We start from the raw sequence: 16,291 nt of genomic DNA, 5'->3' as shown, positions 1-16,291 counted from the left end.
GATGACTCAGGCTCTAGGAAGAAATTCTGCCCCAAATGAAAAGCCTTGGGGTGAGGTGTTTACAGGCTGGGGATCTGCATGTCCAATTCCAGACTCACCTGCACTCACCTCTCCCAACACCTGAACAAGTGGCCCAACCCCAGCCCTTATCCAGCACCCAGAGCTTAGCAAATACCTGATTTTCCAAAGACGAGCAGCTGTATGGGAGGGATGCAGATCACTGCCTTCCCTTGCTCCCCTCTTCCCAAAATAACCAATGTGGAGCATCACAGGCCAGACAGGACACTTGAAGGGCTCCCAGCTGCAAGTCTGCCCCTTGAGAACCTCAAAAAAAGCCACCAAAGTGATGCTTCAGCAGCCAAGCAGCCAGGAGTGGGGTCTGAAATAGCCTTTTCCTCAGGAAGGAGAGATCCTTCCAAAGCTCTCCTGAATCCACCACATTCTCCATGCCTGGGGAGCCATGGAGAACCTGCAAAGGCCCCCAGAGCACAAAGCTGGGCTCTCCTGTGCCCCCAGCTTCACTCTGGGTTCCTTGGAGGAGGAGTTCAGGGTGTGAACTTCCAGAGGCAAGGAAAGGTGGGAAGGTGAACAGGGTGCAAGGATTGCCCAGCAGCAGGAGATGGGAGCATCCTCACCAGGATCTCCACCAGCTTTCAGCACTCCCTGCTGTCAGATAAAAATTACCCTTTCACAGGGTTTAAAGGGGCCTTAAAGATCATCCAGTTCCAAGCTTCCACTAGAAAATTCCTCGTGCTGTATGCCCCCTGTTTAGAGCCAGGCTGCCCTGTGGCTGCCATCGAGTGTGTGCCCCAGGGATGGGTGAAGGCCACGCTGACCTCAGCCAGCCCTGCAGCAGGCAGAGAGCTTGGGCAACCTCATCTCTGAAGCCCTGAGCCCCAGGGGGCTGCTCCTGCCATTTGGCACAGAACCCTTCATGAAGTTACTCAGTGAACAGAAACCAAATCCTTCATTTCCAACAAAGCCATTTCAAACTCCTCACAGTAACACATTGTGCCAGGGCCCCAAAGGAGCAGCAAGGACCATTAGGAAGATATCAGACTTAATCTTGCATACAGCAGGACTGTTTAAATGCTGCAGAACAGGGGGTTTCAAACAGCTCTTTGCTAACTTTAATAACAGAGTTTACAACTGAAAAGCGAGAGCAGAAGGGGGAGGAATTTAGATCAGCACAACGTAAACCCAGATCAAAAATGAAAGGTCTTGACTCCCACTGTTCTTATGTCAAATCCTATTTGTCAAAACAGAAATTAGTGCTGAAATCTTGTTTGGAATAAAAATGAGGATGCAGTTTCTATGAAGCACGGTGAACTGGTTAAGTGCCAAGGCACAAGGGGCTCTGGTTGTTCACCCTCACCTCGGGGTACAGGGGGACAACACGAGATCCCTTCCCCTGGTTCTGCTGCTCTGAAGGCTTCAATTAAAACCAGGGCCCTGTTACAGCAGGAGTCTGAAAAATGACCATCTGCAAGTGCTGCTTCTCCTGTTCTTTTTGGTCCTTTTTCTCCATGCCAGGGCTTGGAGAGCAGCCTGAACTCCTGACATTTATCCCAAGATGTGTGTGAGAAGCCTGGGAGCTGCCTGGGACTGTGTCACCACACAGCTCCTGCCTGGTGGCAAACTGTCCAATTCTGGGAGAAATCCACACACAGACGTTTCACACAGCTCAGGATTATCTTGGCAACCAAGAAAGCTGTGAAAATCACTGCAGCTCCCTGAAAAATCTGCCCTGCAGCCAAGGTTTGCCAGTTGCTGTGCAGAGCTCTGCAGGTCAGGCACGATCAGAGTTTGGGAGCAGCTCCTGAGGTGGGACCTGGGTTTAGGCCAGAGCTCCCTGACTGCTCTAGGCTTTAGTTCCTCCTGCCAGCCAAAAAAAAAAGCAGGAGGAATTTTCCTCAAAGCACGAAAAGAGGGTTTAGAGAAAGAGAAAGTGATGGTTAGAGGGATAAGAATTAATTTATCCACCACATCTGAGTTGGTGTCTCTGCTCTTCCCAAGCACTCTGTGGCAGCCATCCCTCTCTCCTCTGGAATGGTGCAGGAACACTCCTCACCTGGTTAAATCCTTCACATTTCCCTCTCACTCTGTGCTCCAGCACTCACACCTCACACCAGAAGATTAACTCCAGCTCCAGGAGATGCTCTCCAGTGAAAGTCACTGCTCCCAGTGCAAGGATCAAGCCCAGGTGTAAGGAAGCCCCAGGACAGGACTGGTGCAGCTGACAGAAATTAAACAGAAATTACACATGGAACTGGGAAATGGGTTTTCTTTTCAGGAGGAAAGAAAATTTCTCAGTTAAATCCACAATCATCTCATTACAGTCCTTCAGCTGCCTGTGAGTGGTACCCACTGCAGATAAAGCCAGAACACCAGAACTGAGCTACAGCCCTGCCAGTGCCTCAGTTATTGAGTTTTTTGTCTGTGAACCTGATAGCTGTAACACACAGTAACTACATTCCCTTTATTTACAGCAAACTAAACAAATTACATCTGAGCAACAAGGTAGCAGAAGCAAGAGATGGAGAGGACAAAGAAGTAGTCAAAGAATTAGAAAAGATCTATTTCTTTTTGTATCAGCACATTCTCTTGCAGAGTTAGGGAAAAAAAAAATAAACCAATAACAAAAAAAGTCCATTAGCTTTTGAGCAACCTCATTTTTCTTTGCTTTCCAAATAAACCACTGCACCTACACTTCAGGGACCTCATCAAAAAACACTTCATGGCCAAGGTTATTTTCCCATCTTCCTCACATTAATCTTCCTCACTGTCCTCTCCAGGTACTGGTCAAGGGGTCAACCCCCTGAGCTGTGTCCATCCCTGCTGGGCAGCAGAGGCCACCTGGCAGAGCCCTGGGGGTCAGGGGCAGCCACCCATGGGGCTCTCACTCACCCCACATCCCAACAAACCAGCCCCCATCACCCCAACACACAAATTTCCTCCCGTGATTTCAGTTTCTGTTCTTTTCCACTCCACCACCACCCCTGGCAGATTGAGCATTCACAGGATGCAGGTCACCAACAACCTCTGCAGCTATCCATCCATCAGCTGGCCCTGCAGATGTGATCTCCGTGCACTTCCAGAGGAAACACTGATCCATGGAATATTCCATGCATTTATCAGACACAGGACATCACTCAGACCACGCCAGGGTCACATCGCCCTCCGAGTTTCACACCCAAACCAACTCAAGCCCTCGTCCTGTACACTGCAGGGTGGTAAAATCACACTTCCCCCAGCTCAGGAAAGGCCAAAGGGCTGCTCATTCCCTAAAAGATGCTCAGGGACAGCACACAATGAATCCTGGAGCATGTGAGCAGGGACAGAGCCCAGGGCACAGCACAGCCTGCAAAGTTCCATCTGCCAAGGCTGAGCCTCCACCCCCAGCAAAGGAACTCTGAAGGCTGGAATGAGGGAAATCACCCCAACATCTGCCTCAAACACAGCTCAGGATGCTTTTTGCTGCCGACAGGAGAGATCTTCCAGGTTCCTGGGAAGTGCTAATGAGTCCCAGTCCCACCTGCAGCACAGAACAGCTCAGCATATGGGCTGCACAGGTAAAGCTGGCACCAGACAGGCACCTTCAAGTGCTGCCTTTTAAGCTGCTGTGATCAAATTCAATAGAGAGCATGTTCCAGCTGGGGAAGAAATGGCTTTTTTTTTATTACAAACCACTCATGTTTTTCAAATATCAATTTCCCCTGGAGAATTAAGGCTATCGTTCAAGCTGGAGCAGCAGTGGCAGCTCTGCCCTGAACCAGTGATGGGTGAGAGACACAAAACCAGAGCCTGGGTTCACTGAGGGACGTGGCAAAGGAGGCAGAGTCTGGAGGAGAGCTGGCTGGGGGGAACATGTTAACAATATTCTTATTATGCACTGGGAAAAATAAGAGAAGAAAGGTGTTCAGCACAAGAAATGAACTGCTCGTCGCAGCAGCAGCTCCTCAGATCAGTTCTTTCCTTCAGAGGAAGGACAGAGCAGACACATGATAAGCACCTACTGCCAGCTGATTCTTAAACATTTAATACTTGGCAGCACTCCCCAGAGTTCAATCCTCTTTTCCCCAGTTTCTCCAACCATCTTTCAACGTTTAGTGATCCTCCAACACCCCAGCTCTGGTTCATCCCTGCACGACTCCAACACCTCCTGGAGCTCCAATCCAACTGCTCCTGTTTCCAAGTGTCAGGGAGGAGGGGAGGCGTGCCTGAGGCTGGGAACACAATCCCTGACACAGCAGAGATACTGCAAATCCCCTCTGCACTGCCTCCCATCCGTCTCTGGTGACACACAGGCAGCTCTGTGGGCCACGGAGCTCAGCAGGAAAATGGGAAGTGATAATCGTTCAAATGCTCCCCTGGGAAACAGCTTTGCTCCTGGTTTTGGGCAGTGGGGCTCAGATGTTGGTGAGGCAGAGGTAATTACTTGTGACAAAGATGGGCCATTTGACAAGGCAGGAGCACTTTGGGAGGAGCAGTTCGAGGAGGTTAAGCACAAGACAACAGCTGGGGCAAAAACCACTGCTGGTGCCTCCCTGTTCTGGATGCTTGAAATTAATTTTGGAGTGGTTAAAGGTAATCTGATTATATTCAATTTAATGCTCCTCCACAGACCTCCTGGAGGATCTGCAGCATTTAATGTGAGGGGTCCCAACAGGCCATTAAAACAAACACATGTCCTACCTGCAACTATTATCCTGCTCTGCCAGAGCCACAGGTAGCACTTAATGAGCAGAGGCTGCTAATTCACCTCAGAATTCAAAGGGGAGATGTTTCATTATAACAATCAGAAGAAGGTGCCCTCCCAAACACACATCTGGTCCTTAACACCAGCCCAGGTGGGAGAGAATTCAGAGACAAAGAAACAACACCACCCTGTACCTCCAAATGAATTAAGAAGATTAATTGAGCACTCATGAGCTGAGCTTGGAACCCTCATAATCATCCACAGAAGAACCAAAAAACATTTTCTCTGTGAATGCAGTGGGTCAGGAGAATGCAAATGCTCCATTACCACGAGCACAAACACATTAAGCCACATAACTCCATCACTTGGGACCATCTGGCCTGTTCTTCCTTTTCTCTCCCATATTGTTCAAGTCGCACCAACAAGACCCCAGCTGAAAGCCTCCAAATGCTCTCCAGTATGCTGCTTGACAGGATTAGATATCAAAATAATCTCAGCAAATTGGGAAAATAGTCAGAAACAAGCGGGATGCAATTCAGTGAGGCCACACGGCGCGTTCTGCCTGGGGGAAGCACAATGAACCATGAAGCAGAAGGAATAAATGGGGAGGCAGCAGTTCTGTGAGAGCCACAGCCAGGCTGCAGCCCTTGGAAATGCAGCTGAGAACAAGGGTCTGCAGCTCAAACCCAGGGTCTGCAGCTCAGGACAAGGGTCTGCAGCTCAAACCCAGGGTCTGCAGCTCAGGACAAGGGTCTGCAGCTCAAACCCAGGGTCTGCAGCTCAAACCCAGGGTCTGCAGCTCAGGACAAGGGTCTGCAGCTCAAACCCAGGGTCTGCAGCTCAAACCCAGGGTCTGCAGCTCAAACCCAGGGTCTGCAGCTCAAACCCAGGGTCTGCAGCTCAAACCCAGGGTCTGCAGCTCATACCCAGGGTCTGCAGCTCAAACCCAGGGTCTGCAGCTCAAACCCAGGGTCTGCAGCTCAGGACAAGGGTCTGCAGCTCAAACCCAGGATCTGCAGCTCCAACCAAAGATTTGCAGCTCCAACCAACGCTGGAACGTTGGGGAAAGGAGTAAAGCCCACCCCAGGATGAGCAATAAGAAAGGGCACAGAGCCTCCTTCCATCAACATTTGGAGATTCCAGAAGAAAAGGAGGGCTCAGCATGAGGAATGTGACCTGCAATTAATGCTGGGTAGGTCTGAGGCTGCTCAGCCTTGACAAGATTTTGGAGATGCTGCAAAGAAGGAGAGGGTAAAAGCACTCAGCACATCCCCAGAGAAAGGCCAAGGAGTCACAGCTGAGCTCTCTGCAGCACACACACAGGGGTCAGGCACCAGGACAAGCTTTAAAGCTGCAAAAACTGAGGCACAATTGCCTTGCAGGACTTTCCAGCCTTGGGAAGGGAAGCATTAAAAGCCCCCCTCGCTGCTGCTTTTGTGTTTTGCTGCTCCCTGAGATGAGTGGGAATTGCAGCTCTCCAAAAAGCCCCCTGGAGAGGCAGCAGGGTGATCCCCAAGGGAAGGAAAAACTCCATAAAATCCTTCCTGATGGCTCCATCCCCCTGCAAACCTTCCCCAGAGCTACCTTAGTGACAGAGAACATCACAGCTACAATTTGGGATGTACACACAAAAGTCAGGGAATTAAAAATGCTGGTTCCCACAGCAACCAGGATGGAGCCTGCCAAGAGAGAAGGAATGTTCCAGCCTAGGCAAAAGGTGTTAATTTTAATGCCTGAAGGCAACTTCCACTTCCAGCTGCCTGAAGGAGAAGTCCATGAAAGCTCTGAACTCCTGCACGGGGCAAACCTTGATCCTCAGGTTCTTTGTTCCTGAATTCCCTCTCTTCCTGGCAGAGCACAGCACAGACTGGAGCCTGGAAATGGAGATGAACCAGAGCAGTCAAGGCACAGTTTGTGTTTTCCCACCCCCAGCTCTATGAGGGAACGAGCCCAGTGCAGTCCTGTGCTCAGATGAAAGCACTGTGGAGAGAAACAGGAATAATTTAGGTGTTCTTAATCCTGTGTTTGTACCTGAGAGCTAAATTCTGTGTATACTGAAATTAGTAGGAAACAACCTCTGCCTTCAGAACTTTCTCTTGAAATGCTTTCATTTTCCTGCACTGAACTTTTTCTCCTTTTTTTCTCCTCCCCCCCCCCCCCCCCCTTCTTTTGGAGCTGCATATAAAGTGTGTTAGGGTGAAAAATTGGTGCTGGGAACAAAACATCAGAAGAAGGATGAACAATTTTAGTCAGTCAAAAAAAAAAATTTAAAAAAAAAAAATCCTCCCTGTGTTTCACACTGATGCCTCAAGCAAAGGCTGAGGGGTTTCCTCGAACTTGCAAAAAAATCCTCTCTAGAGATAGGAACGATCCTGGGAGGCTAAAAGTTAATACTTTGTGAAAGCATAAAGGTCTTGGAGTGACAAATGCCTGCCACAACATTCAGAGCACACAGAGCCAGCCCCAGCAGCAGTGACAAATCTGAAAGCTGATGTCCTGTGGGTGGAAGTTAAAGCCACTGATGAAGTGAGATAAGGGACTTCTCTTCCCCGAAAAGGCAGAAGAGATGAAAAAAAAAAAATCAGAAACAAGCACCTGGAGAAATTACAGAAGAAGAGATTCTGTAGCAGGACCCATTTGATATATGATCTCCTGGAGGTGAATAGAAAAATGTCAAAATCTAACACTAATCCAGATGAATATCCAATGAGATACATAATGAGGGTGGAAAAACCTCAGCAGCAGCACAAAATGATGTGATAAAGCAGTTAACTTCTAAATGTGAAATCCAACACAGCAAAGCCAGCTTGGAACCTGCTTAATCTCTTCAGAAGTTTCAGGAGTGAAAACCAAGTGAATTAAAACCAAACTAAGTTTTTTTTTTCTGTACAGTTTCCATCTCCTCTGAATAAACAAGGGAAAACTAAACCACAGAGGGATAAAGGTAAGAAACCCACGAGTCTCAAGCTATTTCCAACATTAAAAGGCATAGCTAAAAGTGTAATTTTAAAATATTTTTGACCTGCTCTGGTTTTTTATGTAGTTCCTGGTAGTGCAGGGTGGTTTGTGTCTGCAAACTCCTCCTGGAATAAAGCTGGAGCCAGAGGGGGGTCGGGCTCTGCTCCCAGGGACAGGACAAGGAACAGGAATGGCCCCAAGGTGTGCCAGGGGAGCTTTAGGGTGGATATTGGGAACATTTCCTCACTGAATGGCTTCTCAAGCATTGGAACTGGCTGCTCAGGGAAGTGCTCAGGAATGTGTGGAGGTGGCACAATGGTGGGGATGTGGGAATGGCACACAGTTTGAGGGACCTCAAAACCCATCCATCCCATCCCAACTCATAAATTCCATCTCATCCATCCTATCCCATCTATCCCATTCCACCCCATGGATCCCATCCCATCAATCCCATCCATCCCATCCCATCTGTCCCATTCCACCCCATGGATCCCATCCCATCAATCCCATCTCATCCATCCTATCCCATCTATCCTATTCCACCCCATGGATCCCATCCCATCAATCCCATCCCATCCATCCTATCCCATCTGTCCCATTCCACCCCATGGATCCCATCCCATCAATCCCATCCATCCCATCAATCCCATTCCATTAATCCCATTCCATCAATCCCATCCCATCTGTCCCATTCCACCCCATGGATCCCATCCCATCAATCCCATCCCATCCCATCTGTCCCATCCCACCCCATGGATCCCATCCCATCAATCCCATTCCATCAATCCCATCCCATCTGTCTCATCCCACCCCATGGATCCCATCCCATAAATCCCATCCCAGGGACACCTCCCCCTGTCCCAGTTCCCCCCAGTTCCCCCCATTCCCTGCCACTGCCATCCCTGCAGCAGGTGCTGGATGTTTGCTCAAGGCAGCTGCAAGTGCCAAGCCTCCAACTCAGCTTCTGCTGTGGAGCTGCCACCAAAGGCTCCTAATCCAGATCTGGATGTGTGAGCAGTCCAGCTCCACCCACTCTCAGCTGGCTGCCTTTTAATCACACGCTCAATATCTCTGGAGATTAGACAATTATTTCTGCATAATTAGTGTCCAGAATGAGGCACAGGCAACATCCATAATGGGGTGCTTACAGAAAATATTAAAATACAAGAAAGGGAAAAAAAAATCTTAAAGACTAGCTGACTCTATTTTAAAATACACCCAGAGCCTGGAAAAAAAAAAAAAAAAAAGGAAAAAAACCCCAAAAACCAATAGCTGCAGCCTGATGGTTCCCTGTGTGCTCTGCCACAGGGCTGCTCACGTGTGGCTTCCTCCCCACCTCCCCATCTCTGCCTGCTCCTCTCTCAGCAGCCACAGAGCCCCACAGAACCTCTCCCCTCACAGCTCAACACAAATTCCTCCCTTTTCCTGCTCCCATTTGCTGCTCTCATGGCTGTTTTTCTGTTTTTCTACTTCTTGTTTTGTTTCCTTCTCCCGTTTTGCTGTGCCAAGCACTTCTGATAAATCCCGAGACACTCTCTCCTATTTCTGGGCCTCATTAAGCTCCAGACTCAGTTTGGGGTCAGTGGAAAGTTCAGGAAGCTCGTGAGGAAGCTGGGATGATTAATGGGGCTGTGTGGAGATAAAGAGTCTGGGGCTCAGGACAGGCCCAGACCAAGCTGTGCTATCCAGTCTCCCCACATCCCCTGGGATGGGATGGGATGGGATGGGATGGGATGGGATGGGATGGGATGGGATGGGATGGGATGGGATGGGATGGGATGGGATGGGATGGGCTCCCACATCCCCTGGGATAGGATGGGCTCCCACATCCCCCAGTTCTCCACCCAATTCTCCTTTCTGACTTCACTCCTTTGCTAAAACATCAATCTAAGATGAACCCACTCGGTTTCAATGACATTTTTTCAATAGCCCCAGAGCCAGGCTTTGATGCAAAGGTGTTGGAGGCCACTCCGTGAGACATTTGTAGGTTTTTGGCTTTTTTTCCTGTTTAAACTTTTTAAATTACCATTGCAAGCTGAGCCACTGTAATCAGCTTAAACCCCTGTGTGGGGTTTAGGGTCCAGTAGAGCCCTGAGGTTTGAGCAGCAGCACCCAAGGTGAGACAGGAGTGGGGACAGATCTCCTGAAGGATTTATTAGCTTGGGAGTGATCTCAAAATGAAGAGGAAAAAAAACCCCACAAACAGGGATTAATGTCAGCTCCAACATGCAGCCAGACTCCAGTGAGTTTGGGATTTGGAGGACATCCTGATTCCTGCTTCCTGCTGCCAGGAAATAAGTTTGTTGCTGCAGATTTTCCCTGACAGCAAAAGCCAAAGTCAACTCAAAATGCCCTCCTGAAAATTATTCATCTGGGGAACATTCTACATGAAAAAGAAAAGTAAAAGAGGATGATGCCAGGGAGCAACAGAGTTCCAGCAACATCTTCATCATGAGGTATTTTTCTCTTTAAAGAGCCCATGGAGCCAAGCATCCAATGTCATGTGCAATAGGCAGCAGGCATAATTCAGCACAGAAATTAAGAGAGCCATTATTATTGTTATTTTAATCACATAAAAGGACTCTCTGGGGTTTTGCAATTTTGTGATCACAGGGAAGGAGACCCAGAGACAGAAGAGAAAAGGTGCAGTAAGCGATTGCACAATTGGAGGTTCCCATTTCTCTCCTGGTAGCTGGGATATTGCTGAATTAATATTTTCATTCAATTACCTCTCCTCTGTTATATATTCACAGACCAACTCCTGTCGCTTCTAATTGAGGTGGGGTGTGTTTGCTGCCTGCTAAATCCTGGATAAATCCTGCATGAAGGAAGCAGCTCTTGGCAAAATGTTTGGCTCAGCTGGCCAGACTGGGTGGTTGGAGCCACTAACCCAGAGATTTTGGAGATTTTGGGGTCCAGCCCCTGCGCTGGGAGCCCCAGAGCAGTTGCTGTTACAGGAGCTTGGGGTGTTAAATTCAGTGGGGATTCCTGGAATTTCCAGCGGGGGATTCCTGGAATCTCCCTGGAGATGTGAGCCTGGCAGGTCACAGTGCCTCGGGGCAGTGACAAAGCCCAGTGGAATTTGCCAGGCAGAACAAACCTGAAAGTTCCTGAGCTCAGGACAAACAGTTTGGTGCTTTCCAGAGGTCTCTCTGGATTTATTCCTGTGGTCACTGCTTTTCTTCCCCCAACCATTTCATCCTCTTGTTTTTTTTATCCTGGAAAGACAAACCAGCCCCATTTCCAGGCAGCTGAGGCCAGTGACCTCCTGTCCTCAAAGCAAAGAGCTCAGGCCAAAGTCTGAGCCCAGCACACAAACACAGCCCAGGCAGCCACGGATTTTTCCAGGAATTTCTCCACCCTCTCACCAGGCAAGCAAACATGAAGCAAGATGAGAACCCTGCTGCAGGATGAGGGGCAAACACCTCCTGTCCTTGCAATCCAGCTGCTGGCACAGCTGTGCCACCCTGTCCTGCTGGCCTGGCAGTGTCCTGGCTGGGACACTCATCACTTGGATTCCCAGCAGCCTCACCATGCTGCAGAAATTCAGCAGATGCTGAGAGGAGCAATTCATGATATCAGGTAGGGGAAAGAGGGGAAAAAAAAAAAAAAAAGAAGGGGGGAGAAGCCTGGTTAAGGCTTGCAATTTTTAAACTAAAATTAATAAACCAACGTGCATTTAGGTGGTGAAAAATGCCTAACAGCACAGCAAGGTTCCATATTTACTTGCTGTCACTGATTTCAGAGCAAATTGGCTCAGGTTAGAAGTCAAAGAAAGATTCTTCTGCTGCCAGCACTGCACACTTCAAGAGATATCTGAAAATCAGACTTCTCACCTTATCATTGTTAGAAGACTGTGCAATCAAAATGGAACTGACAATTCAGCTGATGCACGAGCACAACGAGATGCCAGCTCACTCTCCCGCAGCTACAGAAGCTCTGTAAAGCTAACAGGATTTAAAAAACATTTTGTCAGAAAAATAAGTGGCTCTGCCAGAGCTGGGGAGCAGGCAGAATAACAATCCAGAGCTCTGGAGTGACAGGAGAATTTCAGGGGCTGCGACACGCAGAGCTGCTGCCCTCTCTGAGGGAGCCAACATCTGCAAACATCTGTGAATTTAATCCTCCACAGCACCAAAGGCAGCAGTGCTGAGGTGGTTGGGAAGGGTTAAAACGACTGCATCAGCACTGGGAGCAGAATTTGTACCTGCACATCTCCAGTGTCACCCTCAGCCACAAGCTCAGCTGTGCCCTCTTCCCCAAATGTTCCTAAAGCAGCACTGGGGGGGCCTGGTGTGAACAGTGCCTGGCATTCTGCAGCTTTTCCTCCAGAAATCCTGCAGACAATCCTGAACCCCCCCAGCCTCTGGCACCATTTGGAGCCACTGGAACCTCGTGATGTGGGGTTTGCTCCAGCAGAGATCACAGAGATCATCCCCCCACCCTGGTGGAGCACTCTGCCCACTTCCATGGCATCATTTCCAGGGACATCATCACACATCTGAAACTCTGAGCCGTGTTTACCCCACTGCAAGGCACTCCTTATCACCAGCACCACTGATGAATAATTAACGCTGATGAAAGGAGCACAGCTTGTGGGTTTAGGGAAAGGGCTCTCGAGCTGCAGTGATTGTAAATGACAGCAATCACAGGAGCTCTGTGCAAATAAACTCCAGAAACGTGGGAGAGACTCGGCGAGAGCCATGCCTTAGAAACACCGAGCTGGAGAACATCAAGCACCAGCAGGAACCTGAGACCAGACCAGAGTCCAGGAGAGGGGGGATGCTGCCTGTGGAGCAGCTGGGAAATGCTTGGGAAGTGGCACAGTTGGATCTCTGGAGAGATTAATGGGATTGGGGATCCAAGTTTTCCTGCCTGGGCAAGAAAATGGGGAGGGATGCTCTCTCCTGGCTGCCAGGAGAAGCAGGACACTTTGTAGGAGCAGAATTCAAGAGTTCATTTTTATTTCTGCTTCGACTAGAGGGAATATTTGATCCAGAGTAGCTCCCCCCAGGCCGAGGCTGCCAAACTGAAGGCTGCAAGTGAGCAGCAGCACATCCACAACAGCAACATCCACCCTTCAGGAACTTGACTGCTTCCCATGCACACAAACACACTCAAAAATAGCCCCAAAGAGGTTCCTCCCCTCCCACATGGAAGCAGCTGCAGAGAAATCTCAGCTTAATATTGACACTTCCAGCCTGGAGAGCACTCAGTTTGCCTCCTTTCCATCTGGAGCTTGGAATAAAAGGACACTTGATGTGACAGGAGGGGGAATGGGCAACAATGCAGGGCCACAGTGCCCTGTCCTCCTTTCTCAAAGTCTCTGAAGGGACACAGGGCTGCAGCAAGGGATGGATTGCCTGATGCTTCCCTGCTTTAGCAGGCACTTGGGAAGAGGAAAAGCCTATTAAAAAGCTAAAATGCACCATGGAGCTGCTTTTCTGCAATTGTCTGCAAATCCTCCTGCTCCAAAGCATTTTCCCTGAGAGTGCTCACAGGCACACTACAAACAAGCATAAGTACTGTCAATTGTTTTAGCATGATAAATGCATTTTAAAGCTTTCAATATTTTTGTCTGTTTACTGGCACACTCCTTGAGGAATTTTGACAAGCCTGCCAGAGTGGAAGAGCTGCAAAATGCTTCAGCTTGCTGCTGAACTCCATGCAAATTCTCAAATAAAGAACCTGGCTGCTGCTGGAGGGGGTTGAAAGAGCAAAGCAAAGGCCAAACCCACCCAAATCAGTGCTCCTGGCAGAGAGGGGCTGGGCAGGGGCTGCTCACACCCAGCCTGTGACAATCCCAAACCTCCTTCCCCGGGTTCATGGAGCTTCCTTTGCAGCCCAGCCAGCCCCACAGCAAAGAACTTGTCTCTAATATCCCACCCAACCCTGCCCTCTGCCACTTTGAGCCACTCCTGTCACTCCAGACCCTTGGAAATGGTCTCTCCATCTTTCTTGTCCTCCCACCAGGTCCTGGAAGGCCATTATTAGGACACCCCAAACCTTCTTTTCTGCAGAGACACCTGATGCCATTTCCACCTTCACACTTCCCCACATCTCAGCCCCCAAAGCTGAGCAGGATTAGGGTTGGGATCCACACAAAGCAGAACTCCACAGGCTGGAAGTTCCCCCCCAGGTCCTGGAGCTGATGTGGAGAAGGACCTGGACACCCACAGAGTGCAGAACAGGATGGGAGTGTTCTCCACAGCCTCAGTGCCATCCTCTGCACTGAGAAAATCAGCTCAGGGGTGATCTGCCCACTGAGGAGTTCTTCCCTGATGTGGGTGAGGAACTCCAGGAAATGATCTCTGCACACAGAGCCCTTGGAAAGGAGCCCAGAGCCCCCTGCACAGCAGGAATTCCCAGGGATGAGGAGGGAAGGGAAAGGAAATCTGCTGAGGCAGGTTGTGCTGGGCTCCCCATGGCACAGGCAGGGGCTCAGGGAGCAGAGGAGGGAAATGCTCGGAGTGCAAAGCAGCAGAAAGACAATTTCTATCCCCAGAAGCCAACAAATACCTCAAAACCACAACAAGTATCCCACCAGAACGAGCAGGGGAATAGCACTGAAAGTGGCTCACATAAAAAAAAAGGTAATCTGCTAAAGAGTAAAATTATACAAGCCAGTTAGCACAGAGCATAAAGAGCTTTTAATATTGATTCACTCAATATTTCATGGAATTCACATCTTGCTCAACAGTGGAGAAACAAGAGAGAAAATGCTCAATTTGGTCAGGTCCTGAAGCCTACAAGCTCAGACAAATAGCAGCATTGTCAGCTCTGGGCTGCCTTCATGTTTTAATAAAGACACTTTCATTTCAGCACTGCTCCCAAGCACCCCTGGCGCTGGCTGTGCACGCAGAGGTGACCCAGGCTGGCACTGGAGCTGCCTGAAGGGGTGAGGCTCCCAGCCCTGGGACACGCACAGGACACGGATTCACAGCTCTGCTTCTCACCAACAGCCAGAGGGACGAGACCAAAGCTGTGACAGACACCTCCCTGCACTGCAGAGAGAGCAGCTGCCCTGCACGTGACCTTCAGAAACCCCAGCAAAAGTGGAACTGCAGGGAATTGAGCCCCACTCACCAAACATGTTCCCGATGTGGCCGTTCCTGGTCAGCGGGCGCAGCTCGTTCTTCCCCAGGGCATACTGCCTGTAGTTATCCCAGGCAAACTTCATCATCTGCGAGGGGAAAAGGGAATGGAAACAGTCAACAGAAGGGAGAATTTCCAAACCTGAGCTCTGGGAATCCATGGGAGTTTCCCACTCCTTGCTAAAACCACGGCCCATTAATGATGGAATCTTAATTGCCACTGAGCATGAGGAGGGGGGCTGCATGCAGAGGTTGGGTGAAGTCTCCAGTTCATCATTTCTGGTGAAGAACCTGGCACTTCTCACACCAAAACCCCACTTTTCACCTTGGCACTGCAAACCACGGGGGATTTGTAGAAAGCTGTCTCCATCTCTGAATTTCCAACCTTTTTCAGAGAGCATCAGTATTTCAGCATGGTTGTTAAAATGGGCTAAGAATGTAAGGCCAAAGCTGACCTGTCCCTAAGTACAGGGACAAAGTGATCTTAGAGGTTTTCATTCTGTTAATTGACAGAATACATTCACAAAGACCAAGTCCATGACATTTTGTTATCTTCTATCAAAACTCCCCAGTGCTTTCTTCAGAGAGCTCTGCACATGGGCTGGCTGATTTCTGAGCAAGCCCTTCCAACTCTAACAATTCCTTCTGGGATGTTTGAACCGTCCTGCCCGGGCCCAGCACCCTGACCCTCCCCTGAGGGCTGAGGGGCAGTACCTGTGCAAGTTCCAACACACATACACACACACATCCCAGCACAGCTTTTTCTGTCCTTCTACCCCTCTGGCTCCAGCTGGGAGGAAAAATTAAACCTACAAGTGTCCTTTCTTCATCTGGGAGAGACTGGGACTTGTCAGCTTCCAAGGAGTGCATTAAATAAAGCTGCTTTTCCTAACCCCCCCTAGCCCCAGCATCACACTGACCTGAACATCCTTTGATTCAATCCCTGGGAAAAAGAGATCACAAAGGAGAAGAAGGGGCTTCAGAGAATCAGCCATGTTCTCCAACAAAGATAAGAGAAAATGCTTCCCTCAGAGCAGACTTTTGAGGGAAAATGACAGTTTAAACCAAATCCTTCCTCCACAGAGCGCTCCTGTCTCGTGTCTGCAGCAGCATTTGCTGCTCTATTTCAGGATCAGAGTCTGCAGGTTACTTTGGTCTGAAATTCCTCCTGTCATCTCAGCTCTTACTCTTCCCTCCAGCTGTGTGTTTCACAAACCCAACATCACAAGCCCCTGGCAGTATCCTCCTTAATTAGCAAAAAGCCACATCCCCAGATTCCCCCCTCCTTTTTAAACATCAAGCTTCCAAAGTAAAGTTTCCTGGAGCTGTTCATATGGAGAAGGATAAACATTTGCTGAACTGATTAATAACACTCAGGCTCCAACACCACCAGGAGATGGAATGCTGGACAAACAAACAAAGCCAATTTGGGGTTTAAAAACTCGGTGTGGGATGAAATACTCAGTGGAGAGCTCTGCTGAGGAAACCAAATAATGACCCAGGGAGGGGGAAAGAACCCTCCCCAAAATGCACTCAAACA

At 49.2% G+C, this 16,291-nt stretch overlaps 1 protein-coding gene across 1 annotated transcript in view; it reads right to left on the bottom strand.

Annotated features, from left to right (window-relative positions):
- MAN1C1 (mannosidase alpha class 1C member 1) overlaps positions 1-16,291 on the bottom strand; it is a 52,664-nt gene that overhangs the window by 18,196 nt on the left and 18,177 nt on the right. Inside the window, exon 3 of the mRNA XM_062509292.1 lies at positions 14,744-14,840. Coding sequence (XP_062365276.1) covers positions 14,744-14,840 — 97 coding nt within the window. The remainder of the gene's footprint in view (positions 1-14,743; positions 14,841-16,291) is intronic.

The sequence above is a fragment of the Cinclus cinclus genome, chromosome 26, assembly GCF_963662255.1.
Source record: "Cinclus cinclus chromosome 26, bCinCin1.1, whole genome shotgun sequence".
NCBI classification, from domain to species: domain Eukaryota; kingdom Metazoa; phylum Chordata; class Aves; order Passeriformes; family Cinclidae; genus Cinclus; species Cinclus cinclus.
Note: the sequence above shows the minus strand (reverse complement) of the source record. Positions and strands in the feature narration are given on the sequence as shown.